We start from the raw sequence: 13,640 nt of genomic DNA on the forward strand, positions 1-13,640 counted from the left end.
TCTTTCTTTGCTTTCAGTTGCTTTTTCCCACTTCCACTGGTTTGAACTTGTGTCCCATTCAGTGGCAGGTCTTAATTCAGCCAGCATTTTGAGAAGGGCTGTGGGTGGAGTGTGATAAAAGGAAAATTACTGGAGAGAACTCACTGGGATTTTGACGATTAATACAAAGTGTTTATTGACTTGATTTTTCAGTTACACAAACCCCTGTACAGCACTGACTCCAAATAAAACTTACAATAAGTAACTTACAAATAAATCTGACAATTTGCTCGAAGGAAAAAAAAAGCCTTAAAGACAAAATTGATCCATCGAAACAAGCCTAAGTTGTAATGATTGGCCCTCTACAAAGAGAAACATTAAACTTATTTAAAAAAAAAAGATGAATTTGATGTTTTGTTTAACAATTAAATATACTTACACAATAAGTTTTAGTCATTTACTCTCTGTATTTCCCTTCCCAATTCCCCTCCCTCATCCCCGTCCCTCATTCTCCCATCCCATTCTTCAGTTCCCCCTTGCTTCCTCCCTAATCATCCTCCGTCATCCCCTCGGTCAACCCCTTCTCTCACGCCATTCCCTCTCTAATTGGCACCGATATTCTGAATAAGTCCCCCCTCCTATTTCATGTCTCCTTTCTGCGTGTAATCCGTAAGTTTAATTAATACATGAGTACAGAGGTAATCTACAGAACAACTTATCTATGGGTACAGGAGTGAAGAAGGTAGTGAATCAGAAATTTCTGGTTTCTTTGGAGACTCTACTGTGTCATGGATGTTGTTCTGGAAACTGTCTTAGGAGAGGATGTTTTGCTGAGAACAAACACATGGTATTCCAGGTAGCTACCTGGGAAAAGAGCATGTGATGTATAGAAAGGGTACGAGTATAACCCTGGACAACAATGGGCAACACCACGGCATTGGCTTGCCTTGACACACTTCGCTGATGCTCAATGGACTTTGATGACACTGGAATTCATTGACCATGCTGTGGCATTGGTTCTCCTTTCCTTCTTCACTGACGACTGTTTGTCATGACTTTGAAGAGAAAATAGCTCCAGAGAACTGCTTGTGGTGACATTGCGGTGGCTTCTTGCTGCCTCCTCAAAACCAGGCCAATTGGAAGAGCTCAGGAATTTCTTTTGGGTTGAACTCTCCTTGGTGATTCGTGAATGGTGTTTGCAAGTAGATCGACCTACCTCAGCTGACTCATGTCAACTTAACTGATATCCTGATGATGAAGATTGAAATCCCCCCAGAGAACTATTTCTAAGCAGGTCCACATCGTCCTTTGTTTGCCCTATTGTCCTTTCCTTTCCACTACCTCTGGTGGGTGGTGGGCTAGAGGAAGGTTAAAGGGTTTAAAAACTCTTACTAAAGTAGGTCTTGAAAAATCTAAGCATGCGGATAGAACCCTCCTCCAAAAAATGTTGATTGCCAAGGGAGGGGAGGGTCTTCATGGCCTCTCCCATCTGTAACGAAGTGTTGAGGGTCCAGTCTTGTGCCCGTGACCATAGCCACCATCAGTTTAAGAGTTCAATGACTAGGTCCAATCTAAAAGATATCCTTTTGCTGTCCACTTCCCCATCTTCTGGTTCTTATATTCCTTCCACCCACCCTTTCATGATGTTCTCTGAGCTGTGGAGGAGACGACTTAGCTGTCCTATTTCCACCTGAACAGTCCAACACCACTGATTCCCAGCACTTTGTCCAGCTGTACGTCTCTGCTCATGGTAGTTAGAGGCTTCTTGTCTGATGAGAGCTGAGTGCAACGCTGATCTGTAGATACAAATATGGATGTTTGGAAGGAAGTTCGACAATGTATTTAGCATTAGGTTCTATCATAGGGCCTACATCACCCTAACCATAGGTTCTTGACCAGTTTACAGAACCTTGTCTGTATTCTCTCGTGTGGAATATGACTTGTATCCAATTGGAAATCCACAGGTTACTCCCATGACTCGATGCCACTAACATATTAGGGGCACATCTTGCCTGACATTTTAGCTTGAATGGTTCACCCCCGAGTAAGGTTGTAAATGATTTTCTCCCCTGGAAGCCTACATAGCACTTTCTTGAACCATGAAGGCTTGCCATTATAGAAGATGCTTCCACCTCAACTTGAGATTGACCCTTCTGTGACCTGTGACCCAAATGATTCAGTGTCCTCAGCAATAGGGTCTTACTATCAAGTTCTGGAGGTCTACAAAGATCAATTGCAACAACCTGTAAAGTGAGGGCTTTTGGGATCTCGCTGGTCAGCAACTTTCAGGAAGACATCCCACATCTGGCACTGGGATTTTTGCTTAATTTTGGTTTTCTGTTGCTCTGATGAATACACTCACCAAAGCCAGCTTGGGAAGGGAAATCTTTATTTCATCTTATCTGTTCCAGCCCATCATCAAGGAAAACCAAGACAGGATTGTGAAACAGGAACTACAGAGACTGCCCACTGGCTTGCTTCTAAGCTCACATTCAACTACCTTTACAGAGTCCAGACCCACCCGCATAGGGCGGTGCTGCCCACAGTAGACCAGGCCCTCCAACATCAGTGAACAATCAAGGAAATGCCACCTGGACATAGTCAAGGCCAATCTGATGGAGGAGGCTCCTCGATGGAAATTCTTTCCTCCAAGACTAGCCGTCACAAGAAATCAATGAAAATAAAAAAAGAAATCAATAGCTTCAGGGGAAGCATGGCTTATCCATGGAGGCTGCCTCCATTTGGACTCAACAGTTGATCTTGTAGATATATTCTGTAACATATTTTATAACCCCTCTCACCAAACCCTGTTCTAACCTAATCACCTAAGGGGAGATGGAGTGGATAGTAAGTTTAAAAAAATAATTGGAGCAGAAAGAAATGGTTCTTGGAAATAAAGCAAAAAAGGAAGCATTTCTACATCCTAGATGCTTTCCTCTCATCATCTGTGCAAAGATAATGAAAACCGTTACATTCCAGGTACAATAATTTCCAATGTTACAAATCATATAAGTAATACTGCGTATCATTCATAAAACACATTGGCACTAATCGTTTTGATGTGTTTTTCTAACTCACTCCTAATGTAGATCTGAAGAACTGTAATTGTTCGCCTGCTCGTTTATACATGAGGGAAGTGAGGTTTAAATTTCGAGCCAATTTCCCAATACTCTAAGCTAATAAATGTCAGAGTAAGACAGCCGCACTTTCTCTGGCTTCATGGCATGGCCTCGTGAGAAATGCAAGTCAGGGTACCTTGGCAGGGAATTCCAAGGATCAGTACATGGTAGCTGAAAGTTGTCTTGGATGCAAGACTGGGAGTGAGGCTCAAGTCATCCGAGCCCCAGCTCAGGATTCCTGAAACAGAACACCAGAATATGTTAGAGAGCGAGGGGACTAAACTAAACATCTGGGAGTCCTCAGCAGATTGTACAGATCCAGGGCTGACGGTTCATAAGTATGTTGGTCTTTGTGGGGGTGGAAAGGAACACTTATTTAGATCCCCACCTCCTATTATGTGCTACTACAGTGGAGGCAATGCCTTAAGTCCAAGGTTTTTTGTTTTGTTCCTGTGTGTGTGTGTATGTGTGTGTGTGTGCGTGTGTGTGTGTGTGTGTGTGTGTGTGTGTGTGTGTGTGTACATACATACATGTGCAGTGTATAATGTAGGGAATATTCCATTTTCTCTTCTACCTTATTCATATAAGCAGCATTTCTCAGTCAAACACAGAGTTCACCAATATGACTAGTCTTGACAGCTTTCTTGTCCTGGGGATCTGCCCTTTCTCTACCTCCCTGGACTGGGATTCTATGTGGGCCACAAAGCCTACCCATCATTTACCTGAGACCTGTGAGCCATCTCCTCAACTGCTAAGGTTCAAGTCCCGGTGTTGGACCCATCTCCTTTACTTTTGTTTTCTTATTCTTTTTTTTTTTTTTTTCCGTCTCGGTCATAATATCAGAACCAGGTTAAGGTATGACTGTCTCACTCAAACAATCACTCAAATCCCTCCACACAAATGTGTTCTAATAAGGAGGAGGACCCTGCTGACACTCTGTTCTGTAAAGTCTGACCTTAACAGATGAGTTAAAGGATGGGATTATCCTAGTGGGTGATTGTGGATGCTGTTGTTGAGGTTGAGGGAGGATGGCAAATGAGGGGCCACAGCTGAGTCACTAATAATAACAGATACAAAGCTGAGTGTGGTAGTGCATACCTATATTCTCAATACTCGCGAAGATCACAAGTTCAAATCCAGCCTGGGCTACATAGTAAGTCCAAAGACAGCCTGGGCTATATCGTAAATCAAGGCCAGCCAGGGCCACAGAGTAAGTCCATGGTCAGCCTGGGCTACATAGTAAGTCCAAGGCCAACCTGGGCTACATGGAAAGTCCAAGGTCAGCTTGGCCTACTTACATGACTTTTCTCCAAACAACAACAGTTTTTTTTTTTTTTCCTTTTTGGTTTCTATCTCTCCTATTTCCTCTACACTGATACCAGTGCTGTGGGCTGGGGGTGTGGGGGAGAAGTTTCATCATGTTTGATGGTCCAGGATCTCCCAAGCAGCACAGCAAACCAAACAGTGCAGCAAACAAGTCTGTTTCGATAGCTGAAGAAAAATATGACACATGGGAAGTGCTGTCTGAGGAAATGGCTCTAAGATGGGACAACGCCTCGGGAGACTGGGCTTGGATCTTGTGCTAGTTTCCTCGTGATAAAAACAATGATGTTCTCAACCAGAGTCTGTGTTGGGAATACAATGCTGTGCTTCCATTTCAACACTGCACAATCTCCATATGGCAACCCTGGATATCTTGTCTGATATTAAACAGATTATAGGAGAGGTAAAGTGAGTATAAACACTGTCATTAAAAAGTGTTTAAACGATGAATATTTTTTTTTTAAATTTTTGTCTGCGGTACCAGGTTCAGTGTTCTGCATAAACTCTAAAACACGACAATTTCTTTCTTTTTTTTTTTAAATTGCCAAACAGAATGGATCTTATATTTTTCTACCTAGGTCTAATCGAGACGTAAAAATAAAATTCTTTGCTTTAAAAAAAAACTAATTGTCTTTCATTGGCTTTTTTTTTTGTTAATTTCTTATTTTTAGTGTTTTGTGCTTTGGGGTTCATTTTAACAATTATTTTTTCATTGAATTAATTATTTTCTTATTTTCTAGTGTAGATAAAAATTTAGGTTTTTGGTTTTGTTTCTAATCTAAGAATTAGTGTTGTAAATAAAGTTTCCTCTTAGCACTGTCATAGTTATATCTCACACATTTTGGTAGTATGTTTCCTATCTTCTTTTTTTTCTTACTGTTACATAGTGTCATTATTTCTTGACATATGTATTACTTGTGAATGTGTGATTTAATGTGTCTGGACTGCGAGACTCCCGTTGTCTCTCATTGAAGACGTCTATTTTAGTTTTGTTGTATTAGCAGAACACATCCCGAGGGGCTGGAGATGCAGCTCAGTGGGCAGAGTGCTCACTTGGCTCTCACACAGCTCTGGGCTCCACCTACAGAACCATATCAGCCTGGTGTGGTGGTCCATGCCCAGAGTCCCATTACCAGGACGAGAACCAGGAGTTCAAAATCATCCTCGGGTGCATAGTGTGTTTGAGGCCAGCCTGGGCTACATGAAACCTGTATACACAAATATTTCCCACAGGACATCCTTTCTTAGGCATTTGCCACCCTTTGTTCTGTGGTTTCTGAGTGTCTGAAAAGTCCAGGGTACTTGAAGGAAAAGAACATCCTGGTGCTACTAGGGACTGTCAGTCAGAGATATTGGCTGGTGACGCCATCTCATCCCAGCTGGTTTTCCGCCTGCTTCTGTTGCTGATGGGCTGATGCGTGTCCACAGCTTTACTCATGATCGTCCTGCTTCCTTGTAGCTGTACCCATTCTTGCTTCCTGCTGAGGCTGTGATGCAGTTAGTGACACAAAGAATTGGGATCTCCTTCCATCCCACTGATTCTCTCAACAATAAGTTCTTTCTCTGTAGAAATAGTTTCTCTGTTGCCTACATTATCAGAAATAAATATAACATTATTTTCTGTTATATTTTGACACTGCATTTCATTATGTAGTTAGGGCTGGCCTGAAACTCACTGTATAAATCAGGTAGGCATTGAACTCACAGAGATCAGCTTGCTTCTGAGTGCTGGGATTAAAGGGGCATACCTGGCTCCTTCTTTTTTTAATTTTTTTTAAGTTTATCTCTATGGGGTTTGTGTGTGTGTGTGTGTGTGTGTGTGTGTGTGTGTGTGTGTTTGTGTGTGTGTGTGTATGTGTGTGTTTACCAAAGAGTCCATCAGATCCTCTGAACCCTGATCCTCTGCAAGAACAACTAGAGTTCCTAAGCAGTGAGCAACCTCCCCAACCCCTTCTGCCTGTTCTAAACTCCACTTCATTGTTCATCTTGCCCAGACATGCCTTTAATTCCTACTCTTAATGTTTGTTTTAATTCAGTGAGTTCCTATTTGATTTTCTCTTGTTTCTTCTATTTCCTCACCAAGATTATGTGTATACTTTTGTTTTGGAAGTTTCTCTTTGACAACGCTTGAATCCTGGCTTTAAAATCCTTACTGACAATTGTGACAATGGTTTTCTCTTGGTGCCACCAACAAGGAACTGGTTTTTCTCCTCTGCTTTTCATTTAGGGGGATGGTCATGTTATGTAGTGATTTCCATTTTGACATCATTTGTCTAAGATGTCAGCAGTCCTGACACTGTGGGTGCAGTGGCTGTTTATCCTTCATAAACTTTTGGTGGTGTTTTGGTTTTTCTGGATTTGCCTGATTGAATAAAATGGATTATACCTCTAGTACATACTGACAGGCATATTTTAGAGGTGTCTGGAAGAGAGGTTCTCAATCTTCCTAACGTAACCTTTTAATGCAGCTCCACCAATTGTAAATTTATTTCATTGCTTCTTCATAACTATAATTTTGCTATCGTTATGAATTGTAATGTCTGATATACAGGATATATGACATGTGACTCCTGTGCAAGGGCCATTTGTGCTTCCAAAGTGTCTCAAATCAAGGGTTAAGAACCACTGATCTTGACTTAGTGGGATGCCCTTACTGACATTGATGGCTTGCCCAGTGTTGCCGGGGTGAACTCTCCATCTCTTCAAGGCAAAGGATCTTCCAAGAACAGGCTTTTTCCTGGGTCCATCTGTAATAGTGGACACACTCTTGATGGTTACTTATGTATCAACTGACTGCAGGCAGTTTTCTTTTACATCCTCATAGATAAGGATTCTAAAAAAGTTTCTGCTAGCCAAAAGCAGTGGCTGAAGATATCCCTAGTTATCTTTCCCCTTCCCTAATGGCTCCTTGTCCCAACAAGGCCAACAGTAGATGTGTGACTCCCTTCCAAGCTACACCTTTCCAACCTACACTCTTCCTCTGTGCTGTTTCTTTAACAAAGAGCACACACACTAACCCTGAACCCATCTTGTCTTCAGTCAGCACTAACAACCTAGTCCTCTCTGCCAGCTTCGCTTTCCCATATGACCCAACTGCTCACAATTCTGAGACATGTTCTCGATTTTATGGACACACAGAATGGCACCGATTGGCTAGTCTGTAATGACGCTGATTCTGTTTGACTCTGATACAGAAGCCAGCAAATACAAGATGAAGAGACCATCAACAGAGGAAGGAGTTCTTATGGAGTGTTGTCACTGCAGAAGAGATCAAATGGGCTAAAAATAAAAGAGAGGGAGCCAAACTCCCTTTCATAATTCAACGTTTTTCCACAGTAGCATCTTTAATGGATCTTTATTTCTATGTTGCAACCCTCTTGACCAGGTAATCAGTTGCATCCCTCTTAATCAGTTATTCACAACTACATTCCCACTGGGGATTAATCTTCAGAACATTACTTTTGGGTGAACACATTCACACCAGAGATGAGGGTGAATATTTGGATATCTTTAGTGGGTGTCGGGATTATTCTTCCCACGTCGTGTACCCTTAAGATCTCTAACTACCTCCTTCCCCATAGTATCCTCACTGAAAGACGTGAATTCCGGGTGACTAATGCGGTACAGACACCAAAGCTCATTGCCATAACCTGTCATCAGTATCAAGCTCGAAACAGCAAGAGCCACCTGTGGGAAGGAAAAGATGAATAAACTTTACAGTATCTCTAAACTATAAACCCCAATTTAATCAAAACATTGTTTTAGACTCAGTTTTCTTATATTGATGTGTTTTAAATGTACAAGTCAGTGGGCTTGCTTCTGACTCCTTGTACAGGTTTGTACTGTACATTAGCCATCTTCATCCTCATAACTACACCTCTATTTCCACCTACACACACACACACACACACACACACACACACACACACACACACTGCTGCTCCCCTTCCCCTTCCTAAATGCCCCCTTTCACTTAATATCCCTTATTAAATTCTAAATTTTGCAGTCGTCTTTTTGAGTCTGGCTTATTTCACTTAACATATTGTATTGTACAATTCCATCCGTTTATCTGAGAACAAAACCCTTTGCTCTTACACATAGATGAAAATCACATCAATGTTTATCACATTTTTAAACCATTCTTCCAGTGATCAATAGCTAAGGTTATTCCAATGGCTTGTCTATTGAACACATTGTGGCAATCAGAATGGAAGTGCAGGGTACTGGTTAGTTTTTATTGTCAGTTTGACTCAACCTTGGAAGAAGGAGCCTCAGCTGAAGAATTGACTCTATCAAATTTGCCTTTGGCCACTTCTGTATGGAATTTTTTTTGATGGTTGAGGTGGAAGGGTGTAGCCCACTTTGCGTAGTGTCATCCCCTATGAAGGTGGCCCTGGGTTGTATGAGAAGGAAAGAAAGCTGAGTAGGTCATGGATAGCAATCCAGTACTCAGCATTTCTATGTTTTCTCTGCTTCATTTCCTGCCTCTAGAGTCCTGCCTGAAATCCTGCCCCAAGTTCACTCAGTAAAGACTAGTATCTAGAAGCCTAGAGTGAGACAAACACTTTCCTCCTCAAGTTGATGGCTATGATGAGGTTATTCTTCTTGTTGCCTACTTGTTCTTCATTTTTTGAAATGTGTCTCTGTTTATTGTTCTTAGAAAGATGATATTAAATGTTTTCTCATGGGCCCTCTGTCTCTCTCTGTGTCTTTCTGTCTCTGTCTCTCTCTCTGTATTTGTGTGTTTGTGTTTGTATATGTGTATGTTTGTGTGTGTTTGTGAGTGCATGTGTGTGTATGTATGTGTGTGTTTGTGTGTTTGTGTATGTATGAGTGTCTGTGTGTATGTCCATGTGTGTGTGTTTGTGTATGTGTATCTATGTATGTGTGTTTGTGTGTTTGGGTATGTATGAGTGTTTCTGTGTATGTGTGTGTGTGTGTGTGTGTGTGTATGTGTGTGTGTGTGTGTGTGTGTGTGTGTGTGCTTTCCAGGCTTGAAAAAAATCCCCAAGGCTGTAAATCTCAGCAGGTGCCTAGAGAAGGAAGATGAAGGGGAGAAAAGGGGGAAAAATCATGTCATGTGAGTTAACCCCACATTGAGGTCAGCCACATAGTGGACAACAGTCACATAATGGCAGAGGAGTCATGAGAGCAGACAGAGAGGAAAACTCAAAGTGTGAAGGAAAATGTGCTTAAAACTATGATAGAAGGGAGAAAAAGAAGACGGTGCACTTAGAAAAGTGGACAGATTTTAAAAAGCTGCCATATGTTGTTAAGCTCTAAGTACATTTAAAAAAATTATAATGTTAATGAGGAAGGGAATTACTGGGGAGAGGGAAGGGAGGGTCAGAGTGTGGTGGGAACAGGGGAGGGTTCTGAAAAGAATCCTTTTGAAGATCTGAAGTACTATGTGACACAAACAATTAAAGTGCCCTGTAATTTACAGGTAAATTCCACACTTACCTGCATCCAGTATTCTGTCTAGCCATATTTAAAAATAAAATTACCTCATCTATTTCATCCTGTTTTGCTGTATTTGATCTAATAAATTCCTTGTAACAAGAAGTGCTGGTAAATTTTAAAGACATTTAAAATATGACTGGTCGATATCGGGTTTGTCATAAGTTTATCCCGACTTTGGAAGCTGGTCCAGGTCTAATTTTTCCTTGCTCTTTGCAAAGAATCTATAATTCATGATTGCCATTGACTTCAATACAAGGTATTTAATCCTGGCAAATTCCAGCTTTGTGTGAATAAAAATGTCCGTCCTCTAATTGTGGGTTTTGATAAAGCTAATTTTGGTGTGCTATCCAGTGGTCTGCCTCGGAGAGAGAGGCTGCCAATATTTCTGATACGGAGAATGACTTAAAGATAACCAAAGGAAAGATAGGAGCTGGGAAAATAACCAACAAGGATGTTGGTGACTCGGAAACCAAAGACTTTTTCAGAAAAATAAATGCATGAAAAGAGCTACTTGGGCAGACTGTGACTCAAGTCATCAGAATATCTGGGTGGGGACTTTATTTTGGGTCTCCAGGAGGCTACAGGAGAAGCTAAAACCTAGATGCTGGAAGTTTCTAAGTAAGCGTAACTAGGGAAGGAACTGGCCTGAGAGGGCTTCTATGACGTAAGCAGAGCCTGGATGATGTCACAGAGCACTGGGCGGAGGTTGCGCTTCTCTTCCATTTGGGGGCGCTAGACTCCCCTGAAGGTGGGTTCACTATCTTCCCAGCGGGGTGTGAAAGCCAGTTCAGCTCCTGAACCCCACAATTGTTCAACAGCCTTTTGGTGCATGACCGGTTTCCGAAGACAGAATCTGCATGACGAGGACATTTTCTCTCGGTAAATACGTTTATGAAGATAACGGGGACCCTTGTAGCCCAGAAAGCTAAAAGTTTTCCCTCGTACAGCGAGTAACCGTATGTTCTGATGTCTTCCACATTTGAGAGCTTGGCGGATGGTCTAGGCTAGTCAGTCTAAGAGTTTATTATCCTTTGCTAACAATATCTAATTCATAATCCTACTAAAATGCCAAAGCTCCTCTCTGTGCCTGTGCATTTTAGGAGATAATATTTATTTTTGATGTTGTTGTTGTTGTTGTTGTTTTTGTTTTTTCTCTCGGAGCTGAGGACCGGACCCAGGGCCTTGTGCTTGCTAGGCAACTGCTCTACCACTGAGTTAAATCCCAACCCCAGGAGATATTATTTCTAAATGGCTGTTGTTGCCTACACAAAAGACTCTTGTTGTGGTCGAAGATGCAACAGCGTCGCGGAACAAACCTGGGGCTGGGTCAGGATGCACAGTACAGAAAGCCAGTGGACTGGTGTGCTGTGTCTCTGGGCAGACACTTGTGGATGTTGCCACATAGTTCATAGTTAGAGGGTAGAAGAGGGGTGTGGCCACCCTCCTGGCTCCTTTGCTATCCTTTCTCTGTTCTGCTTGCTTAAAGTAGGGACAGGGATACTTAATCCCACACTGACCTAGACATTCAAGGAGAGGTTCCTCAGCAGAGACAAAGTGCCTCGGGCTGAAGAAATGTGTCTGAATATGTTATTCTGAGCTGTAGAGAACCATTTGTTCATTTCCCTTTGAACTTTAGATTTTGATTTTTGAGACAGGGTTTTTCTGTGGGTAGCCAAACTAACTCTGTAGACCAGGCTGGCCTTGATATCATAGAGGTCGGCCTCCCTCTGCCTCTTGGATGCTGGAATTAAAGGTGTGCTCCACCATTGTTCAGCCCTCCTATGAACTTCTGATTACGACAGATTTAGATTCAGATGCTCAAACCTGTTTACCATCCCCTTCCTCACCTGCTCCAAAGTTCTCTTAGACAAGAGCCTTGGTCCAGAGCCCTCCCCCCCCACCGCCATTGTTCTTGCAGGCACTCGTATGACAGAGGGAACAGCATTGTGTCTGGTGTAAGCAGGTGAGCTCTTCAAACCCAGGCCACGGGCAAGTATGAAGCCTGAACACAGAACGATAGCCACAAGACAGTGGACCAGGAGTGCCGTGGCCTACCACACTAGGTCTACAGCCAAGAAGAAGATGATGTCTCTGAGGAGGATGAGCACACCATCCTTCCAGAAGCGGAGGAGGAGGAGGCCTTCTCTCCAGGCCCTGGGGAACATTGTGGGCTGCAGAATTTCTCACGGATGGAAGGAAGGTGAAGAGCCCGTCACCCAATGGAAGGCCATCGTTCTAGATCATCTGCCAACAAATCCCTCCCTCTATCTGGTCAAGTATGATGGAATTGAATGTGTCTACGGACTGGCACTTCACAGCGATGAGAGGATTTTAAAGCTTAAGGTCTTGCCTCACAATGTAGTGTTTCCTCAAGTGAAAGACGCCCATCTCGCGAGTGCCATGGTTGGCCGAGCTGTGGAGCATAAATTTGAGGGCAAACATGGCTCTAAGGACAACTGGAGGGGGGTGGTCCTAGCCCAGGTGCCGATCATGAAGAACTGGTTTTACATCACCTACGAGAAAGATCCAGTCCTATACATCTACCAGCTCCTGGATGATTACACAGAAGGTAACCTCCGTATCATTCCAGAGACTCCTCCAGCAGAGGTGAAGTCAGACATTGACAGCAACATCTTAACAGGTCAATGTGTGCAGTTCACCAGAAGCGACATGTCCAAAAAGATTGCCAAAGTCATTTACCAAATTCTACCCAAGCCTTCCTTGTACTACATCAAGTGTGATGGCAACGTCCACATTTATGTCTATAATCTGGTGGAAAAGATCCGTTAAGGTGAAATTCACAAAGTGAGGGGGACATAGATGGGGAATTTATAGGATTGGGGGAAAATGTTTGTTTTTCTGTGTTTCAGATACACAAGGGTCTTTGACAACCCCAGTAACTTTTCCAGTCGAATTTGTTTTTGCTCTAAAAATTAAAATGTGCGATGTGACGTGTTGTGTTTGAACACTTTGGTATAGGAGACGGGCTGTGGTGGATGGAACATCGAGAGGAAGCCGGAAAGGTCAAGGCTGTGAACAGTAAGTCTGATGTCACATAGACTAAAACAAACAGGACTGAGCTGATCTGGTCTTTAGGGAGAGAAAAGAACTGGAGATGAGGCTTAGAGGAGCAGGGATGGCACGGGGGAAAAAAGATAGATGTTTAGGAAGCCGTGGAGAGGGGCCAGACATAGATAGACTCTCTGAGGTGATGTTTGAGGGAGAAACAGACTGTTGGGGAAAGAGTCGCAGGGAACAGGGAGGTGGTCTTGGAACTCAAGGGGAAACCCAATAAACTGATCCAAGCAGACTCAGAATCAGAGAAGGTCGGGGATTGTTTGACTAAGGAAACCAAATGAAACCTGTTTCTCATCTGTAGATGTATTATTTTTAATTATGTGGGTGGGGGCAGGGCATGAACACAGGAGACCACAGAGAAAAGAATAGTTAGGTCCCCTGGAGCTGGAATTAAAGGTGGGTGGGAGCCATTGGACATGAGCTCAAAGAACAAATCCAGGTCCTCTTTCAAAGCAGACGAGCTCTTTATCTATTGGTCATCTCTCCAGGCCCCTAAAATCATCTTTTTAAATAAATCCCACCTTCACATGCAGAGAAGAGACCAGGATGAGGGGAAGAAAGAATAAATTGATGGGGATGTGGAAGAAAGACTAAAGAACACATGAGGGAGTAGAGCACACTGAGGGACGCAGGAATTCCAAGATGGAGTTCTCAAAAAGTGAAGCAGGAGACCAGGAA

At 42.7% G+C, this 13,640-nt stretch overlaps 1 protein-coding gene across 1 annotated transcript; it reads left to right on the forward strand.

Annotated features, from left to right (window-relative positions):
* Positions 1–10,640: 10,640 nt before the first annotated feature.
* Positions 10,641–12,835, forward strand: LOC134484287 (Y-linked testis-specific protein 1-like). Its single transcript, NM_001447570.1, has 2 exons — positions 10,641–10,763; positions 11,803–12,835. The coding sequence occupies exon 2, from the start codon at positions 11,880–11,882 to the stop codon at positions 12,672–12,674; it is 795 nt and encodes a 264-aa protein (NP_001434499.1). The 5' UTR covers positions 10,641–10,763; positions 11,803–11,879; the 3' UTR covers positions 12,675–12,835.
* Positions 12,836–13,640: the final 805 nt, after the last annotated feature.

This window comes from Rattus norvegicus, chromosome Y (assembly GCF_021556685.1).
Source record: "Rattus norvegicus strain SHRSP/BbbUtx chromosome Y, alternate assembly SHRSP_T2T, whole genome shotgun sequence".
Lineage (NCBI taxonomy): Eukaryota > Metazoa > Chordata > Mammalia > Rodentia > Muridae > Rattus > Rattus norvegicus.